Genomic DNA, 21,162 nt, shown 5'->3' with positions numbered 1-21,162 from the left:
TTGTATGTTTTTTAAAAAAGAAAAAATCCATCCCTTTGTATCACACTGTTTTAGTAAAGTGCTTTCATTGTTTAGCTGTTTCCTTTTCTCTTTTTGTGTTGTTGCTATGATGCTATAGTACCTCAAATCGTTTATGGGCTGAGGATAGTACTGAGAGAGACAAAGACAATGTTCCTACGGCAGTGACCGTTCCTGTTGCACCATCAGTTGTAAATACTGCGACTACCACAGCCTTGACTACAACTACTTCTGGCACTGTGTCCTCAACTTCAGAGGTCAGGGAGAGACGCAGGTGTGTAAAAGTTCTGAGAATGATACTTCACTTGTGCTGTGATTCATTAGTGTGAGGTGAACAGATGCATTAATACAATTGTAGATACGTTGATATTTTGCCCACATGTAATATATGTGATGGGAAACACGTAGACAAGCCTCAGCTTCCATCATCATCTTCATCATCATCACCATCATCATCATCAAAAATTTATTATTTATACCCCACCCATCTGGCTGGGTTTCCCCAGCTACTCTGGGTGGCTTCCAACAAAAAATAAAAAATACAATAAAACAGGGAATACAATTTTAAAAATGGGAAGTCATTTTTCATCTTCCCTGTTCACCTAGTTCCCATGGTTCTATGCCACTTTAAAAAAACCCCAACTAAGGTAGAGAGTGGTATGCATGTTCACTGTCTCCACATTTACAGCAGTTCTTTATCTGTAGAGAATTGAGGAAAGTTTTTCAGTTTCATGAATTGTGAGAAGAATTTATTAGCTGTTTAGATGGGAAGAACTGTTTCCAAACATATAAGATTCTGGCCAATATGCAAGCACCATATGTATTTAAACCGTGATAAACGTAAATGCAACAAGTTGTCCATGTCAGTGTCTGAGAGACCTTTTCTTCTACATTGCTGTTTTTATGTTTTCTGGTTTTTCCTGTGGAAATGTGTCGTTTGGGCCCCAAATCCCTTTTGTCATCTTTCTTCCCAAGTGACTTTGTGTGTTAAGGAAAATGCTATGGTTTGAACTTGCTGTGCATTTCCCCTCTCAGAAATAAGAAAAAGCTTTTTTAAAAAAATAAAGAAGGCAAAAAGGCTGCTGTAATGCCTGTAAATACACGTCAGTAGATGTATCAGGTACTCTAGATATAGAAAGTGGCGCACAATATCTCTTTAGGAAGTGGCCTTCGATACAGAGAGCCAAGTATTCTATTTTGAAGAATGGTCAAAGCAGCCCAAAGTGTCATATTAGGGACCATTTGATCTTGCCAAACAAACAAACCTGCCTGTCCACTGACCTCACAAAATATTCTAGGGAGGGAGAGAAGAGGATGTATATTTTGGTGTGGAGAAGAAGAGACACCAGAATTTAGAATAAACCTAGGCCTTTTCAAAGTATATATACACAAACCAGCTTATCTTCCTGTTTCATTCATCTGAAGATGTAGGTTGTTATTCTGAAAGCCCATGCCCTTTAACCTATTATGTTTTTAAGGTGTGGCAATGTTCTTAGTTTGTTCTGGCATAAATGCACACAAACATGAATGCTCTGAGACTGCATTCTTAGTTCCTTTTAAAGATCAATTTAATGTGGAAGACAAATCAAGTATTGCCACAATGCACATTGTATGCTTTGAAGAAGGATCGTGTCTGGAAATAATAGGAATAAAGTTGGTGAACCAGGCAACTTTATTCTTTAAAAGTTGCATAATATATCTAGGATTAAATGCAGGGTGTATGTAATGACTAAATTTTATTGCAACAAGTGTGGGTTGTTGTTTTTAAAAAACACTATAGTTAAAAAGCCTGAGAGGAGCTGAAAAAGCAAGGAAGTTCAAAATTCAGGCATTCAGTTTCTTTCTTCACTCTCACCAGTGTGTCAAGGTTTTGCATGTGTGTTGCACAGGATGAAATAACACATTTAGATTTCTGTTGGTGGTCTAAATTACCTTGATTTTTAAAATGTGTTGTCCAGAAGGTGCCTACCTCCTCTTTGTATTCTGTGGTTTTACATATGAAGATGTAATAACAATCATCTGTTCCTTAGCAGGTCTTGAGATTAAGTAATTACAACCTCAGATGAACAACAACACACGATATTGTGCCATGTCATTATTTATTTAACAGAAATAAAGCCAAAATGGAAAAGCCATGTGTGGAAAAACTAACCATGGTGGTTCTACAAGCTATTGAATCGTAAGGTGTACGTAGTTTTCCACACATGGCTAAACATGGCGCTGTGCATTATGCCCAAACATCTCCACTTTGGTCTCATCCGTCCAAAAGACATTGTTCCAGAAGTCTATTGGTTTGTTCAGGTGCAACTTTGCAAACCAAAGCCATGTTGCTATGTTCTTTTTAGAGAGACGAGGCTTTCTCCTGGAAACCCTTCCAAACAAACCATGCTTGTTCAGTCTTTTTCTAATTGAATTGTCATGAACTTTTAACATGCTAACTGAGGCTTGTAGAGCCTGAGATGTAACTCTTGGGGTTTTTGCAATTTCTCTGAGCATTGCGCTATCTGACCTTTGGGTGAATTTGCTGGGACGTCCACTCCTGAAATGATTGGAAACTGTATTGAATGTTTTCCACTTTTGAAAATCTTTCTCACTGTAGAATGAGGGACTTAACATTGGTTGGAGATGGCCTTGGAACCCTTCAGAGTTTCATGGGCAGCAGCACTTGCTTCTCTAAGAGCATGGGGTCATATTTCCTCCTTGGCACTCTGTTAAAATACACCTGAATGCTCCAGACAAACAGACTGCCCAAACCCCACCTTTTATAGAGGTGGGCACACTTGCTGCTGTTCAAATAAGCAAGGGCATATGATTAGCAGCCCCTGTCTGCTACTTAGCCTCTTCATTGCTATGGCAGCAGTAAGGGTGTACTTCGTTTTTCCACACATGATTTCTCCATCTTGACTTTATTTCTGTTAAATAAATCATGACACGTTGTAATGGGTCATGAATTATTGTTCATGCCTAATTTTAAGGCCTGGTAAAGAACAAATGGTTGCTATTACATCCCGATATGTAAAACCACAGAATTCAAGGAGGGTGCACTTTCTTTTTCCCATGACTGTACATAGTGGCAATTATTACATGGTCCCAAAGTAGTTCAATTTATTCATTCAGAGTTCAGTGTTTGATTATGTGAGTTTGTTGGCTGCTTAGAATAACCTAGGATGACAAAATTGCCTACTGCTAAGAATATGTTGAGGAGTGTTTGTTTGCTCTTCCTATTTCCCCACTTTCTTTAAATGGTCATAGCTGAGGCAAAGGTTATGAGGCATAAACATAATAGCTAACTGTAAGGCTTAATGCATTTATGTATCTATGTTAGTGCAGTATACTTAACACTTATGACACTTGGGTGTCTGGTATCTTTAAGATATCTCATCTAAAGCAGGGCAGAAAATAAATGATAGGAAGTGGCACAACAAAATGTTCAGAAATGTGCATACCATAAGCTTTCTGGATGAGCTGAATACTTTGTTAATGTCTATCAAGATGTGTTCTCCTTATGTTTAGACATTAATTTGAAGGTGGTATTTGGGGTAATTCGAGAAATGTTTACTTTATAAATAATGAGGTCTCTTTTTACTATTTAGCTTAGTGCCCTGACAGGCTTTCCCCCATTAAATTTAAAGTCAGGAAAGGGTAGTCTGTTCCAGCAGGTTGGATTCAACAAGTCCTGACCTACAATCACAATTGGGTTCTGGTTTGTTAAGTAAGTACATGTAGAATGAACCAGTTTCCTGAGTTTGAACATAGCTATGGTTTATTCAAAAACCCGAAGGAAGTGTCCAGTTGTTTCTTATGGTTAAAGGAGAGATGAGAAGCAAGCTTGTTGCAACACCTTCTTGTAATTGGGAATCATGGTATCCCATTGCATCTAAACTAGGCCATTGCCGTGGAATCCTTGCTTGATTGAGTGTTGAGAGATCTAATAGTATGAAATGATGTTTTTAAAACCAATTTTGCAAAGCAGCAACACTTCAAGGTGGTTGTAAATAAAAACATTTGCTAGTATAGTTCACCAGCAACTAGTTTACTTGGAGTACCATTTGGAGGGAATAATAAAGATTCCCATTCAGGGCCCTCCCACACCTACATCCCATAGCCAGTTACCATGAGCTCATTAAAAGCACTGTTGCATCTGTATTAGAAAGTGGCTGGTAATACCTCTCAGAAGGCTCAGTTTGATCCTGGGTATTTCTGTTGCTGATCCTTAGGTTAAAGTGCTGACTTGATATTGTAATGTAATTGTATTATCAGAATATGAAGAGCTTGTATGTGTGCAGTGCAGAATTACACCAAAACGCAAGCAGTGATCTTGTTGCTGCAAAAGAATCTTGTTATTGTTTGAAACCTTCAGTTTCCTAATTTATTTGTGACTTAGCTGAGAGGCTTTGGTTGCTCCTTTTTCTATCAAATTATTTTCAAAAAATGCAATTACATTATACATTGATTACTAGCTAGCAAATCTTTTAATTCCAGGTCATACCTCACTCCAGTTCGGGATGAAGAATCTGAATCCCAAAGAAAAGCTAGATCAAGGCAAGCAAGGCAGTCCAGAAGATCCACTCAGGTACAGTGATCTTATATGCTATATTTAGGGGATATGTGTTAGTCCAATACACTGACGGTACAATACCTATGAATTGGTGGTTTCTGTTCATAGAGGAAGAGAGAGAATGAAAATACGAAAATGAAAGTATGTAATAATATACAGTCAACTCACAGCTTATGCGAGGGTTTGGTTCCAGGGTTTCATGTGTAACCCCAAAACCATGTGAAGCCAGAAACCCCCAGAACTCCCCATCCCTGAATGCCTGTCTGGAACAGGCCTTTCCCTGTGCCTCACTGGGCTCTAGGCGTGTTCCAGGACCCTCACACAACTTTCCCAGAGGCAAGTATTATCATTTATTTATTTTTTAGTGCAACGGAGAGATATAGCTCCTCTTCAGAAAAGCAAGTTAAGTATTTGCATTCTGACTTTAATCTACACATCCACATGCACACAATTAGTTCTGGGCAAGGAAAATATATTTTCCCCAAAGCATGCAATCAGTGGAAAAGTTTTTTTTAAAAGCATCCATTTATTTTTATCTCATAAAATACCGTCCCTTCCAGTTGTTTTGAAACAGCATTAAAAATAGAAAGGGAAAGCTTTGGGATGCTATGAAAAATGAGGATGAAACAAACAAGAAAGAATGAACTACAGTGGTGCCCCGCTAGACGAATGCCTCGCAAGACGAAAAACCCGCAAGACGAAAGGGTTTTTCGGTTTTTGCGACGCTTCGCTAGACGATTTTCCCTATGGGCTTGCATCGCAAGACGAAAGCCCATAGGGAAATCTCGGGGACCTTTTTTTAAATGCTGGCGGTGGGGAGCAAAGCCTTCCCCCCCCTCCGGACTTCAGAAGAGGTCCAGGAAGGCCGGCGGGGGCGAAAGGCTTTGCTCCCCACCGCCAGCATTTTAAAAGCGGTCCGGGATAGCAGGGAAGCGCTTCCCGCTATCCCGGACGGCTTTTGAAGGCAGGCAGGGGGGGCAAAGACTTTTGCCCCCCCTGCCTGCCTAACCGGGGGGCTTTTAAATCGCCCCGGGACTGTCCGGGGCGATTTAAAAGCCCCCGGACGGCTTTTGAAGCCTCCCCCCCCGCCCGGCTTCGGGGCATCATCCCGATGCCGGGCGGTGGGGCAGGAACGCCTCCCCCAGCCGCCCGGCTTCGGGGCATCGTCCCGATGCCGGGCGGTGGGGCAGGAACGCCTCCCCCAGCCGCCCGGCTTCGGGGCATCGTCCCGATGCCGGGCGGTGGGGCAGGAAAGCCTCCCCCAGCCGCCCGGCATCGGAACGATGTCCCGAAGCCGGGCGGCCGGGCGGGAAAGCCTCCCCCCCCGCCCGGCTTCGGGGCATCATCCCGATGCCGGGCGGTGGGGCAGGAACGCCTCCCCCAGCCGCCCGGCTTCGGGGCATCGTCCCGATGCCGGGCGGTGGGGCAGGAAAGCCTCCCCCAGCCGCCCGGCATCGGAACGATGTCCCGAAGCCGGGCGGCCGGGCGGGAAAGCCTCCCCCCCCCCGCCCGGCTTCGGGGCATCATCCCGATGCCGGGCGGTGGGGCAGGAACGCCTCCCCCAGCCGCCCGGCTTTGGGGCATCGTCCCGATGCCGGGCGGTGGGGCAGGAAAGCCTCCCCCAGCCGCCCGGCATCGGAACGATGTCCCGAAGCCGGGCGGCCGGGCGGGAAAGCCTCCCCCCCCCCGCCCGGCTTCGGGGCATCGTCCCGATGCCGGGCGGTGGGGCAGGAACGCCTCCCCCAGCCGCCCGGCATCGGGGCATCGTCCCGATGCCGGGCGGTGGGGCAGGAACGCCTCCCCCAGCCGCCCGGCATCGGGGCATCGTCCCGATGCCGGGCGGTGGGGCAGGAAAGCCTCCCCCAGCCGCCCGGCATCGGAACGATGTCCCGAAGCCGGGCGGCCGGGCGGGAAAGCCTTTGTCCCCCCTGCCTGCCTTCCCAGGGGCTTTTAAATCGCCCCGGACAGCGGAGAAGTCCTCCGCTGTCCCGGGCGATTTTAAAATGCCGCCCGCCAGAAGAGGTCGGGGGAAGGCTTTTTCCATAGGAACGCATTAATTGATTTTCAATGCATTCCTATGGAAAACCGTGCATCGCAAGACGAAAAACTCGCAAGACGAAGAGACTTGCGGAACGAATTAATTTCGTCTTGCGAGGCACCACTGTATGAGATTAGGAAATGGGGTGTAGCCTCAGGTTTGGTTTGGATTTTATTTTTTTTACAAAATACAATTTACCTTTATTAGATTATTGTTTGAATGTCAGCAGAAGTCAAATTAGATACTGGAGACTTGACATGTTATCCTTTTTTGGGGTGCAATTCTTCTAAAGGGGGTAACGCTGACTGATCTTCAAGAAGCCGAAAAGACTATTGGCAGAAGTCGTGGTACACGAACCAGAGAGCAAGAAAATGAAGAAAAAGAAAAGGAGGAAAAAGAAAAACAGGACAAAGAAAAACAGGAAGAAAAGAAAGAATCTGAATCGAAAGATGATGATTATAGACAAAGATACACACGGACCATAGAGGAGGTATTTCATGTTTCTCTTATTGCACAGGCATGAATTGGCCAACTGTGCTTCGAATGCTAGGCACAGTTGGATTTTATCCCCAGTTAATGCATTAGAGTGGGAACTTCTGCACTCAGGTCCACCGACCAGGCTGCCCCATTGGCTGCCCATGATTGGGCAATTTAAACTTTAGTCTTGCTGAGCTATCACACCCTGCAATGCAGCTAGTCAGGGAATTTACAATGGCTGGCTGTTGGGGATGTGACTCCTAATTGCCCTGGGAATGAAGGGCAGCTTGCAAGGGGCCGCAACTGCTACTCATGTGGCGCAAGGTAGGCAGCCATTCTGAAATTGTAGGAAGTAGCTTACTTGATGAAAATGATTTAATCTGCATTTCTATGCTTCCTAATATTTCAAAACTGATATGGACTTCTCCCTGTTGACAGCCATATCATCGCTATAGAACTACACCTTCAACTACTTCATCAACTTCTTCAGTTGCCACATCTAGTTCTTCAAGCCAACTAAACAGACCAAACAGCCTTATAGGTATAACTTCTGCTTACTCCAGAAGTGGAGCAAAGGAAAATGAGAGAGGTAAGGCTTCTCTTACTTTTTTTTCTTTTTCTGTGTTGGTGTTATCAAATGAACCACTACCCCCTTCAAGAAAGTTTGGTATACCTTAGATAAGTAATTGGTAAAATGGTTGGGAATCCTCCTGCAGAATGGCCACCTAAAATCAGTATTTCAGCAATTCCTCAGTAATTATACTTTTAAATTGCTTTCTGTAGATCAAATCTAAACTTGCTCATCAGTTCCCATAATTCCATGGGCTCTAAATTTTAATTTTGAATTGTTATAGGAATAACTTTTTTTAAAAAAGAAAAAGTTTAGAGTGAGGCTGAGTATTGTGTTGCCTTAATATAGATTCATTTTTCAGCCCTGAAGACTGGAGCAGTGAATTAACAAGTACCTGGATGTTTGTGATTTCTTATGTTAATTCAAGGGTAAACACATGGATAAAGTGCATGATAGCAAAGGAATGTTATATGCTTGTGCAGCCCTGCTTAATAATTCTTGTATAAGTTAATAAAAGCATTTTGGAGCTGAACAATCAGTTTGAAAGGTTAAACTTTGATCTTTCTGACATGTTACTTTAAATCTTAGTTTACAGAAGTGGCACCTTACCATGGTCTGAAAATTGCTGGATTTCATTAAATGCATTACCATACAAAGAAAAGCAAATCTAGCTAATTTGAACACAAATCTCTCTGAAAGAGTCTGTTGCACGCTGAATTCTTGATGCTTCTGGCTAAACAAATACTTACCTGAATAAGTGTGCTCTGGTTGCTTTGATGAATATGTGTTTGTAGATGTCATAATGTATGCATATGTGTTAGGCTTTGAGTCTTAAGGTTAAATCCATATAATACTACAATGAAATATTATAGTTAGAAATGATGGAACAATGTATAAAGAGAATAATGGCATGTTAAAAGTGATCTACATTTACCATATTCTCAAAAGCATTTTAGGATTTTCATAAACTTGAATCCTGAATGTCTTGCTTCAGGAATGACAACAGAAATGTAATGTGTTGCAAATTAGTATATTTACTGGACTTCATTAAAATCTCAATGCATTGCTATTTAAATAGAAACAGGGAAGAAAGAAGAAGAAAAAGAAGAAGATAAATCACAGACAAAATCAATAAGGGAAAGGCGACGGCCAAGAGAAAAACGAAGATCTACAGGAGTTTCTTTTTGGACTCAGGATGTAAGTAAAAACCCATTTAAATTGCATATAGATCTGTATTTAGAAACAGTTCAGGGAGAATTCAATGAACTGAGGCAACACAGTTGATAAAACAAGCTGTGGAAATTGGGTTTTTGTTTTCATATTGCAGATTTATGTTTCAGACATAGGTGAGATTCATGTATTTTAATGCTATTGATCTGACGCTTAACACAGCTATCAATCTCATTTTAGAAGTGTGGTGGTTATACCCAGTTGTCAGATCTAGACATTCAAACTATTTCATGAATCACCAACCCATCCACAATATATACATTATTTTTTTTATTAGTGAGACAACAGACTTCTTCATCACTGATATCACAGCTTTTTTTGACAATTAATGAATTCAGTTACTAGTCATTACCTTAAAGTAAAATCAGTACCCAACTAAGTTCTACTTAGGATAGACACATTGAAAGTAATGAACCCAAGGTAGTCATCGCTATAAATTTTAGTGGGTCTACTCAATGCAAGCATTGACTATACCCCCCTGTAATATGGAAAATGTGTGACATTAATTGTAACACATACATAATTCATAATACATTGGATAAGCAGGAATTTTTGTTAATTAGGGCTTGGATGATTATGTGTGTGACTTTAAATCAGAAACAGTGAGATGAATGAGATGCTGCAATGAGATGCTGTAAAGTAGTTAAGTAAAAGTTCTTGTATGTAAGTTAACTGCTTAAACATTAATATGGACTTGCCACCCATAAATTGCTGTTTGTATATTGTTGTTGTTATTGTTGTTGTTGTTGTTATTTATATACCGCCTATACCCAGTGGTCTCAGTACAGTTCACAAAATAAAATCAAGATATAGAACCACAAAATACCTAATAAAAATAAAAACAACAACCCAATAGCCCCAATAAAATCTGAAAATACAGATTCTGTGTATCTGCTATTTATAGGGAAAGAGTGTCTATTGTTTTATTTAAAAAATTAAGTTGATTACAGTAAGTTGTCCCAGAATTGAAGAATTGGACAAAAATAGTTGAAATTTTGTGTTAGAAGAGTACAAACATAGATTATATTCCAGTATAAATGTGTGAATGGTGGTGAGCAACTAGGATAGAATTTTGTTACTGACAAACTAGATCTGCTTGTTTGAAGCAGTTTGAAGGCTGAAAGTGTTTGGAGGAAGCCCTCCTTCTAAGTTGTTCTGTCCCGAGGCAGAATGTAAATATATGCTAATTTTAAATGGGTTTCCTCCCTCAGAGTGATGAAAATGAACAAGAACACCCATCTGATTCAGAAGAGGGAACAAATAAAAAAGAAACACAGGTAATTGTTCTGTTATGTTTTCCTTGCATAAAAGACATAATCTTATGCTACGATTTTATTCAAGGTTCTGTGAAGAAAATTGTATCTTCTGGGGTTAAAACATTAAGTTCAGAGATCATGTGATAATTTTATTTGGCCTTCATAGAAGCGTAACCTGTTGATTATCTTTCATAGCGCACAAAGTTGTTTCCATATTGCAGTGCTGTTCCATCTATCTTTCCCCCTGTTCTCTTGCATTTTGATTCTCATTTGAGTGCCATATTTTACAAAAGCTACACTCCCACAGGTATTGCATCCTGTTTAAATTCAGTAATAGTGCATTAACTGAGATTGCATACATCTTGCTGTGATAATGCCAACATTATCTGTTTCATGTGAACATTTCACTTGAATAAGCTCTAAGTGGACCCTACAAAATACATTCAAACAAAAGAATGGTGTAAAGTTTATTTAAAATCACCACATAGTGGACTGTCCACACTGAAAAATGAGAGAGCAGTTGGAATACATAGAATACTAAAAGAACAGGAAGGCAGAATCATTAACTCTTTAGAACTTTGTCATAACATGGGGTCTATATTTCTAATATTGGTGTTCTTGTGAAGATTCTGCAAATTGTTGCTAGGATCCAAACATGCAGTTACTTTCATGTGGCCATGGAGACTTTCGGCTTGTATCACTCAAACAGCAGTTCCCTAAGCTGCATTGCAAATTACTTTTGAAATCATAGAAGTCTCTGAAATGCTCTTCGGCTTGGAAGGTCTGTTATTCAAAGAAAGAAGTCCAAAATGCCTTTGGGCACGCCCAATCCCTTGGTGTATTTAAGTTAGCTATTTGGATTCTAGCCTATGATTCCATGCAGCAGGGGTAGATGACTGCATACCACCAGTGGGCCAGATCCTTCCTTCCCCTCAATCCCAAGTGTCAGTTCTGACACATGGGTGGTACTACCCACCTGTCAATCACCTGATGTTGTTATGACATTGGGTGACAACTTGAAAAGAACTTTCCTTTGAAGACTGTTTTGCAGATAAGTTTCAATACACACGGCTTGGAAATGGACTTCAAAGTAACAGCAGTCACGCCTTTACCTGCCATATACCTGATGTCACATATGACATCAGGGATGGGGCAGGTGAGTGTGGTTTGGGGGAAATGGCCTCCCAGGGCAAATTAGAACCCCTAGCTGACCTGAATGGACCTGTAGGCTGGTGGTTCCACACCTCTGCCATACAGTATATTTTACGGTCCATTTTATTTTAATTGCTGAGCTTACTTTAAATTCTCATTAATTGTCTAGTAAGCTGTGAATAATTTGCTTGTTAAACATAGGTGTGCAGTCTTTTACAATATTTGTTTCCTCTTCCTCCTTCAGGGTGAAAGCATTTCAAGGTACGTGTAATCTTCACGTTTAGCTCTCCTTATGATGTGAAGTATAACATTCTTAATTGTTTAATGTTGCTAATGAAATGAGAGGTTAAGCATGCTTTTATGGAAAAAGGCACTTTGCAAATGATGCGATGCAAGAAGCTGCCCACAGCTCAGTTCCATAAATACCAAAACTGTAGAAGATTACATCCAGTTTCAACATGTCCACAGAGTTGCTATTATGCTAGCATGTTGACCGTCAGCATGGCCGCACCATGACATCTTGAGGATTATAAAATGTTCCAGTAGAGCCAAGCAATATGATTCATTGGTTACAAACATGATGAAGGTTGTATGCTTTGCCACACCTAAATTGAGGGGATTTTAACCATTTCTCTGTAAGATTCAGCTTTTGGGAAGTCCCCAAGTGGAGGATGTTCCCTGATAATATCATACCCTAGTTCACGTTTGCTTTTGTATAAAATGGAGAGAAGTGGAAGATTGCATATACATTATTTGAATTCACACCGTATCTTTAGTTGAGTTATAATATTAATATGTCAGTGACTTAATTCAGATGTCATGTCAAATCATCATTTTCAGAGCTTAACTATCGTTCGTCACAATGTTCAAATTTGACAAATCATAGTTTGAGAATGTTGAAACCATGAGGTTAATGAAATGTCCCAATTGACAAGTCATAGTTGGCATTCCACCCTCTGAGGCCAATAAAAAGAAGAATGTTCTCAGTTGTGCTGCCCTTTTTAGCGTTACTGATTGATGGCAACAAGACAGCATATCTGTGGTTGTGTTGCTGGAGGTACAACAAGGTGAAGTGGTTTATAAATTGAATCTTGGAACCCTTTGAGGAGACAACTAAGCAAAAATAGCATAAATTGTGTTTTGCATGTAGGGCCCAGTTTTGCATGTCACAGTAAACCATCATTATTAGTTTCCCATGAACATGAAAATCACTGCGGCTTTGCTCCTTCCATAGTGCCAGCAGGAACAGCAAACCATGATCTTTGATGTATCATTATATCTGAATGAGGGATCAGGCTTGTTTCGTTGCCCCAATCCCCACCTTGGTAAGCTAAGAACAAATATTGGCTTCACATTCTGATTTGTTTGGAGTGAAACAACTCATGATCCCAAGCTCAGACATTACAGTACACCAGGGATTGTGATTTGTCTCTCGCGCTAGGGGAGGAGCCACCTGTGTGAGCATGCTAAACAATTAACTGCAGACCGTTCTGATGTGCAAATGAAGCCACTGTGACTTAGTTTCTAAATTAGAGCTAGCTCAGACCATAGTTTGTTGTAATTCTGAATAGAGCTGTGAGAGACTGAACTTCTATTCTATTTTGGAAGATATGATACAGGATCATCAGGAGATCGTTACGATTCAGTACTAGGACGGACTGGATACAGTTACTTGGAAGATCGCAAATCATATTCCAGCAAGCTAGAAAAAGAAGATACAACAGATTTTAAAAAGGTATCTGACCCCATCAGTTGTGTGTTAACAAGATGACTTTATTACAAGTTTGTGAAGTCATTCTGTAGGGTTCTCTTAATTCAGTTTGACATCATATGCATACATACATTCTGGGGACTATAAGATGCAATTTCAAGCTGTATGGTATTGGTTTTGAGGTAAATTTTGATTGAGGCCATTGTTAAGGTGCTATTTGTAAAGCGGCTTCAAATGCATGGCCTCTTTACCCCACCTCCTTTCTTATTTAGAACAGGGGTGGGGAACTTCAGGCCCAGGGCTGAATGTGAGCCACAAGGCCACCCTATGTCACCCATTGGACCCTCTTTAGGCTACACCCCTTTCCTAGGATGCTCCCCTCACCAGCCCTTCAACCTTCTCTAGTGCTTTTGCCTAACTGGAATGTGTACTTGAACCAGTATAATGTCTCTTGCTTCCATGAATGGAGAGAGGTGACTGTGGTGCATGGAGAAAGTTGATCATTGCAAGGTCCAGCTTGGTTCCTATGGGGAGAGGCGGTCTTTGAGATATTGTGGTCCTGAACTGCTTATGGCTTTATAAGTCAAAACCAGCACTTTGAATTGAGCCTGAAAACTAAGTGGCAATCAGTGCAGGATCAGTGTAATAAACTCAAGCCATCTTTCACTAGTGAGCAACCTGGCTGCTGAATTCTGCACCAGCTGAAGTTCTTGAACTATCTTCAGAGGCAGCATTTGCGTATAAAACATTGCAGAAATCGAACCTAGAGATTTCCAGAGCTTAGAGGATAGAAGTTAGGCTAAATCCTTATTTCAGACATTGTGATATATTGGAATATCTCAGTGTTTAGCTGGTGATATATCACAATGTTGAAAACCATATATCGCCCAGCCATACACAGAACCCAGAAATCTAAACAGTTGCTCCTTGCCTACTGCCCTTCTAATCCTATTTTAAATTTTATGTCTCTACAATTATCAATTTATAAATGCAGTTATAATAGAAGTTTGAAGGAGTGCATGATTTATAAAAGTATTGCATATTTCTTAGCTTTATGAACAGATTGTAGCTGAAAATGAAAAGTTGAAAGCACAATTGCATGATACCAACATGGAACTGACGGATCTCAAACTACAGTTGGAAAAGGCAACTCAGGTTTGTATTTTTAAACTCTCAATTTAATTTTATTTCTTCAAAGGATCTTCAGGCTGCCTTATATGATATCCTCTCTAGGCTGCTTACAAGCATATAACAATTAAAATAACCAATCACTAATCACTAATACAGTTTAAAACAGATTACAAACAATAAAATGCCAAAATAACAGGCAGAGCAATAAGTACAAATTAGAGAATCCTTCAAATTTTTGCTGGCCTGAAAAATATTTTATCTGGAAATTTAGTTACAAATCTAGTAATACTCTGAAATCTAGCAGCAACCTTAATAAAATCATCATTGTTAAAAGCTAAACAGAACAGATTGGTCTCCAAAGCCATTTTGAAGGCTGGCCAATAGTCCAATGTCTAGGGAGGAAGTTCCATAAATGAGGCGCCACCACAGAAAAAGCATATGTAGGTGCAGTAAAATGTGTGTCACCAAGGATCAGCTTTGCATTTTCCAAAGAGATGGAAACACACTTTTTAAATAGTTCCTTTTAAACATCATGCTTTAATTCTGTTTGTTATAAACCTGGCACAAAAGTTCTATTAGAAATATAAATAAATATTGAATATTTCACATATTAGAAGGTTTCTATTGGGCTTTACCAGCGCTCTTGGAAGTGTATGGAATCTGAGTCTCTTAGGTGGAGTTCAGGCAGTAACATGCAGTGAGGTGGCAAACTAGAAAAATGAAATGTGAAGTGCAGAATTTTTATACATTTTAAAGGTTTAAGTGTGCAGAATGGTATTTCATACACAACTTGCATAGGGCAAAGTTGTAAATTATTATTTTATATTGATGGAGGAGGAGGTGAGCGGCACAGTCCTTGGTGTGTGGATCTGCTGCCCCTCCCACCTGTCCCCAACCTGCCGCCTGAAGCCCCTTTCATCATTGTTGCTGTGCTGTTGCTGCCTTTCTCTCCATGGTTTTGGGTTGCTAAGAGCCCACTAATGGCATGACACAGAGAAGGAGGTAGTGAGCCCAAACTGATTTGTGCATCCTTCTGCCTCTGGTGGATGCAGGGCCTAGGATTGTAAAAAGAGTGAAACAAAGGGGCTGGGGAGTAATTAGTTCATCATTCTTTACAACCCCAACTCCTTGGGTCCTCCAAGTGCTTAAGAGAATCCCAAGTTGGGATCCCAGCTTTGGGCAGCAAAGTAAAGGGGCCTCACTATGGCTCTCAGCTCTTTTTGTAGACAGCAAAAGATAACGAAGGCAAAATAGATACAAGAGAGACTACTGTTCTTCAGCAAATGTTGTCTACTTTAAAACAGGGAGAACCTGAAAGAAAGACCTGAAAAAGCACATTATTCAACCTCTGATCCAGAGTAATTTCTTCCCCTCTCTCTGTCTCTTACTTTCTGAACACACACTTTGGATAAGCTCTATTGAACACTGTGGAACTTGCTTCTTCATAAATATGCATAGGATCTGGTTACATAAATTTATCTGTGGAGCTGGTGGCGTAGGAAGTAGTACATGTTACCATGTGAAGAAAAGGGGGCAATGTAGGACTATAATATCTGGAGTAAAATGATCTAGCTCATTCACTGTCTTGACACTGAAATCTTTAGAATGATCACTCGGGTACCTGTTAGGAATGGTTTAGGGAAATTTGCTATTTTCTTAATAACCACGGCCTGAAGTTGGCTTGTTTCGATAGACTTGTGGTTGATGCTAACCGCTGTTTGCCCAGGTTTGGATTTGATGATAAACTGTGGTTAGTGAAAACTGGAAGTGAAAACTGGAGGTGGAGGCATAGCAGGCTCATTCAACACTATACCATAGTTATCATTATGTTCAAACAAGGCCTAGTCTTTAACCCTTGAACATTTCTGCTTTAATTGCTGCATAAACGACTTCAAAATTTATGTGATTATGATGGGAAGACAGTGTCCTTGATATTGTAGAGATGAGTTGGAAGTCTTCCCCCTGCAAACCATCTGGCCCTTCTCAATGGACAGCTAATGTTAGGTGTCAAGTTTTATCCCTAGTATTACTGCTTCATAAAAGTGAACAATAATCATTAACTTATATGGGTAAAAAGGTGGTGAGTTGATGGAGTGTAAGGAAGTTGCTGCTGATAGAGACTGATTTTAAGCTTATACCTTCAAAAGGAGCAGTGTGTTTGTCCTTGAGCAGCAACTTCTATTAACTGAAATTGATATATGATGGCAGAAACTTCCTGAGAACAAGTTTAGAAGCAGGATGGGAAATGTTAAGTGATTATTCCAGCCACCTGATTAATGACTACCGTATTTTTCGCCCTATTGGACGCACCTAGGTTTTTTGGGGGGGAGAATAAAGGGGGGGAAATTACCCCCCCCCAGTCGCTGATATCTGCCCGAAGCGCAGGGCGCTCTGCTTCAGCGCACCCCGCGCTCCGGGCAAGCAGGATGATATCCGCAGCTTGGGAGCCCTGTGGGAACTCCCGCAGGGCTCCCTAGGGTGCGGATATCTGCCTGAAGCGTGGGGCGCTCTGCTTTGGCGCACTCCGGGCAGCAGGCTGCTATCCGCAGCCAAGGGAGCCCTGCGGGCTCCCCAGGCTTGCTGATAGCTTCCTGAAGCGTGGAGAGCGAGAGGGGTCGGTGCGCACCGACCCCTCTCGCTCTCCACGCTTCAGCGAAAGCCTGCATTCGCCCCATAGGACGCACACACATTTCCCCTTCATTTTTGGAGGGGGAAAAGTGCGTCCTATAGGGTGAGAAATACGGTACTAAAACAGGCAGAGAGAGGCTTGAATGTGCACATATCCTTATAAAGACCCTTTAGTGTATTCGTTCATGTTCACTCTTGACATTCCAGATACATTGGAGATCTGATCTGATTAGCTACATGGGCCACATTCTGTGTTATAGTGTTATTTGAAATTATTAGTAAATGTAACTCTGGCCTTGTATCTGTACTTCATTGATCTCCATTACAAGAAATCTATATTAAATTTGTGTATAGATCATCAGTATCCATTAATTAAAGGATAGCATATGATGTTGAATACTATTAACTATGTTTCTAGCACCTACCTCATAGTTTTCTTTATCTTCTATTTCCCCCAAAAAAGTATTTATGGTTTCATGTTGAGATTATACTCATCAAACCTATGAATCTGAGAGTGCCCATGAATTTCAGGCACTCCTTGAAGTTCATGTTACAGAAAAAAAATATGAATAAATATTGGGTTGGATTCAGACATAGCGGATGTTAATTCCCTTAGAAATGAGTTGGTTCTGTCGTTTTCACTGTCAAATTTAGTCTGGATTCTACCCACCACTGGTAAAGCAACAATACTTCTCTAAATTGCATTTTCCCCACGTTTGTTTACCTCCTTTATTTTTCTTGTGAGTGACATTGCGTGTGATCACTTATCTATTTCAGAGGCAGGAAAGATTTGCTGATAGGTCTCTGCTAGAAATGGAAAAAAGGGTAAGTTTTTTCCTGGGCTTTTGGTCCTCTAGGTTTATATAATATTCTTATAAAATAATAATTTGAATTGGGAAGCATTATGCAAAAAAGAACAAACTGCAACAATTTAGTTAGGCAATTAGATTTCTGGACAGACTGTGTGTGCACAAGGGATGCACTTTATGTATTGATATAAGAGCAATAAGAATCAAATAGTTAAATTTAAACTTCCGCGCTGGATTTGGTCTGGCAACTTTTTAAAAATATACGATTGGTGGAAATGGCTTAAATCGGTTAACTCACTGTTACTTAACTGAGCACTGCTACAAGTAAAGAAGTTGTTTTTTTTTAACGAAACTTGGTTCTTATCACAGAGAGTTAAATGAATGACAGACTGATCAAAATGAATTATGACTGTACTAGGCTCTTGAAATTAATTGCTAAAACTGGGTAAAATATGTTTAGGAACTCACTTAACTATGATTAAACTAAATTCAAATGGTTTGTATCTGAAAGGTGACCGACAAGAGTCAGTATCCTCGCAGCGGTATGATCTAACCAAAGTTTTACACACCTCAGCTGATGCTGCTTGTTTTGCATAACACTGTTGAATGTATACTTTGTAGCAATTTGCTTTTGTCTTTCACACTTTGAAAACGTTTGAATGTCAGATACTGGATACAGCCGCTGCTTTTTAATGAGACTCACCGCATTGTCTTAACACAAAGCAATACTTTAGCTTTAAGACCTGTTGTCCAATGAATGATAATAGAATATGCACTAGGACACACACGATTAGTATTACTTGGGTGTAGTACAGAATGCAAACTAACATTTGCCTGTCTGTGGAACGTAATGCTTTGTGCTTCCTTTTCCTTAAGGCAGTTGATATCTTTTCTGCGTTTCTTGTATGCTAAACTACCACAAAATACAGTTAAAGGAGTAATACCCAACTGATGTTACAAAAACTATTGCCTGATCAACTTTATATAAAGAATGTATTTAACTGGTAGAATTTGACCGAAATTAGTTCTGTTGTCTTGATTTTAAATTTGAAGTATTTTTTTACACATCACTGGCCTCGCAAGTTTCTTGTCCTCACTGTGCTTATGGTTGTTTAATCTTCAAAATCTGAGATTGCTCTACAGAGATGATGCTTAAAATATATATCCAAATTGTGTTATTAATGCAAATGGTTTTCTGTAGGAAAGAAGAGCTCTAGAAAGGCGGATATCTGAAATGGAAGAGGAACTCAAAGTAAGCGTGCTTCAACTATTTTCATTTAGGGCAGTAGCATTGTTTATAGGTTACAGTGTGCACATTCTTATTTTTATGTATTGATTAGGAGTGCATCAAATTACAGAATAACATTCTTCTGATTTTCAATGTCTTTTTATTACATGGTCAGCCATGTAATCACAGCTCATGCGAAAGCTGTCTAATAGAATGCAGCTTTTGTAAAGGATAGAATATTGTGCCATACAGTTTTGTTTACAGTAGTAGAGGACTTTTACCTGAGATTGTCTGAGTTGGTTCAGATACTATTGAGACATATGGTTCTATTAAAAAACAAAAGCCTATATTGGTTGAATATGGCTATACTTTTCCCAAGTGTGTGTGTTTAAAGTATAGGCAAAACATTTTTAAATTGAATAATGAAGTACTTTTGATTTGTGAAAATGCAGGTTCCTCTGCTATCAGACAGTCTTCGCATCAAGGGTAGTATTTCCTTGAGGCTACAGTCAGAGTGAAGTTAAGGTCACAACAATTTCTAAACCTATCACTTGGTTTTTCCCTCTCTTATCCAACCTTTAATTCACAGGGACCTAATGAAGAAATAAGCTGTCTGTCTGTCCATCTCTCTCTCTCTCTCTCTCTCTCTCTCTCTCTCTCTCTCTCTCTCTCTCTCTCTCTCACACACACACACACACACACACACACACACACACCACATATGTACATGCAAATTAGAGATGGGCATGTTTCAGAATATGACTTTCTCCTACACCCCATTGGAAAGACACTGATTGGCTTAATAAAAAAGGAAGCCTCAGTATAACAAGGCAGATAGGCTCTCCTTCCCTCCCCACTCCTGCACAGGGAAGAACCAGACTGAGCAGACAGATACTTGTCTTAGTTTCTGCGTTATTTCAGCAGCCTTGAAATGGCACCCATCAGCAATTATAGCATATAGATGTCCAGATACCAATATAGGTATAATTTCAAAAAGGATTCTGTGAGCTCTCTCTTGTTTCCTGCCTTTAAAAAAAAATCCTCAGTCATCTGAGGATCTTAGTACAGTGGAACCTCAGTTTTTGAATGTAATCCATTCCGGAAGACCGTTCGACTTCCAAAACGTTCGAAAACTGAGGCGCAGTGAGTAGTCGGCAAAATCCATTGAGAAAATTTGAAAACACGTTTGACTTCCGAGGCACATATGAAAATGGAAGCAATTACTTCCAGGTTTTTGGCGTTAGAAAACCGAAACATTTGGCTTTTGAGACACTCGAAACAGAAGTTCCACTGTAGTCATATAGGGACACAGGGATTTGGGCCCAGATAGTTTAATGCTTGAAATGCTACCAGCAGCCCCTCCGGGGTGAAGTCAAATCACAGCGCTTCCTGCATTGTTTTTGCTGCACCAAAGTGACTTCTCCAGGGCTCAAGGCTGGGCACTGTGTATGGAGGTCCTGGGCTGCCCAGATGACAACCCCCCACTCTCAGCCCACTGATGTGGTCTAAAAGAAAGCAGAGCAACACATTTGGCACCAGCCTTTGCACAGTCACTGATTCCCTATATATAGTTAGGTAGTTTCTTAGTTTCACACAGAACAATCTGCTGCTAAAGAAAGTATTATCTTTACATCTCTTTCTTTTTTCTTTTAGTTGTCTTCACCTGTGATACCTTTTCAACATGCCACAATTGCATTTCTCTCATTGGCTCCTGTTTCTTTGATTCCTGCAGAATACATTTCAAGTAAAGCATGTTCAGGCTTTGAGGCATTTAAATGAGCGACTGCTGACTGAGAATAGGGCCTTGACCAGAGTGGTTACCAAGCTGTCAGGTGCCTGCAGGCATCGACATTCTGTGGACTTGTAATTTCCCCTTTTCTTTTTTCTGTAGCTGGGCAGGTGTTGACTTTCAGTGAGTGTTATGGCCTGCATCTCTCACTATTAATGCTTGTGTGTCTGAAGACTGGCTTATTGCTTGACTAGAAGTGCAGCTTAAATACAGTTTCCAGTATTCCAATTTTACCCTATTACTAACAGATATATTGATGTTGTTTAGTTGCAAAGGAGTTCAGAAACTTTCACTTCCTCTTCTGAATAGCCACAGCTTTCTATGTTGTCTGGACCAAGAACTGATTAATCCTAACTATGGCAAGTGTTAGATAAGCCAGCTTTAGAAACTATGATTTGAAGCTGGCTTGTTTGAAACTAGCTGTAGTTTCTATTAACCACAGTTTATCAGGGGCATATGACATGACAAACTGTAGTGAAGCAAAAAGCTTTCAAACACTTCCTCCCAGTCACACGGTGGGAGGAGAGGGTAGGCTTATTGCGATACATTCATTTATCACGCTGTGC

The 21,162-nt window shown here is 40.6% G+C and overlaps 1 protein-coding gene across 6 annotated transcripts in view; it reads left to right on the top strand.

Moving 5' to 3' along the window:
• The window catches only part of PPP1R12A (protein phosphatase 1 regulatory subunit 12A), a 93,594-nt gene that overhangs the window by 66,772 nt on the left and 5,660 nt on the right, over positions 1–21,162 (top strand). For 2 of the 6 annotated variants that reach the window (XM_081928745.1, XM_081928740.1), the window contains 12 exons: positions 119–292; positions 4,501–4,591; positions 6,907–7,104; positions 7,530–7,680; positions 8,741–8,859; positions 10,104–10,169; positions 11,545–11,561; positions 12,909–13,035; positions 14,062–14,166; positions 17,548–17,595; positions 18,781–18,831; positions 20,540–20,670. In XM_081928745.1, the coding sequence (XP_081784871.1) occupies positions 119–292; positions 4,501–4,591; positions 6,907–7,104; positions 7,530–7,680; positions 8,741–8,859; positions 10,104–10,169; positions 11,545–11,561; positions 12,909–13,035; positions 14,062–14,166; positions 17,548–17,595; positions 18,781–18,831; positions 20,540–20,670 (1,278 nt within the window). Of the gene's footprint in view, positions 1–118; positions 293–4,500; positions 4,592–6,906; positions 7,105–7,529; positions 7,681–8,740; positions 8,860–10,103; positions 10,170–11,544; positions 11,562–12,908; positions 13,036–14,061; positions 14,167–17,547; positions 17,596–18,090; positions 18,122–18,780; positions 18,832–20,539; positions 20,671–21,162 lie in introns of those variants that run through there. The other 4 variants (XM_081928743.1, XM_081928742.1, XM_081928744.1 and 1 more) reach the window with 4 other exon arrangements.

This window comes from Podarcis melisellensis (genome assembly GCF_964234715.1).
Source record: "Podarcis melisellensis genome assembly, chromosome: 10".
Lineage (NCBI taxonomy): Eukaryota > Metazoa > Chordata > Lepidosauria > Squamata > Lacertidae > Podarcis > Podarcis melisellensis.
This window is presented reverse-complemented; position numbering and strand designations above follow the sequence as displayed.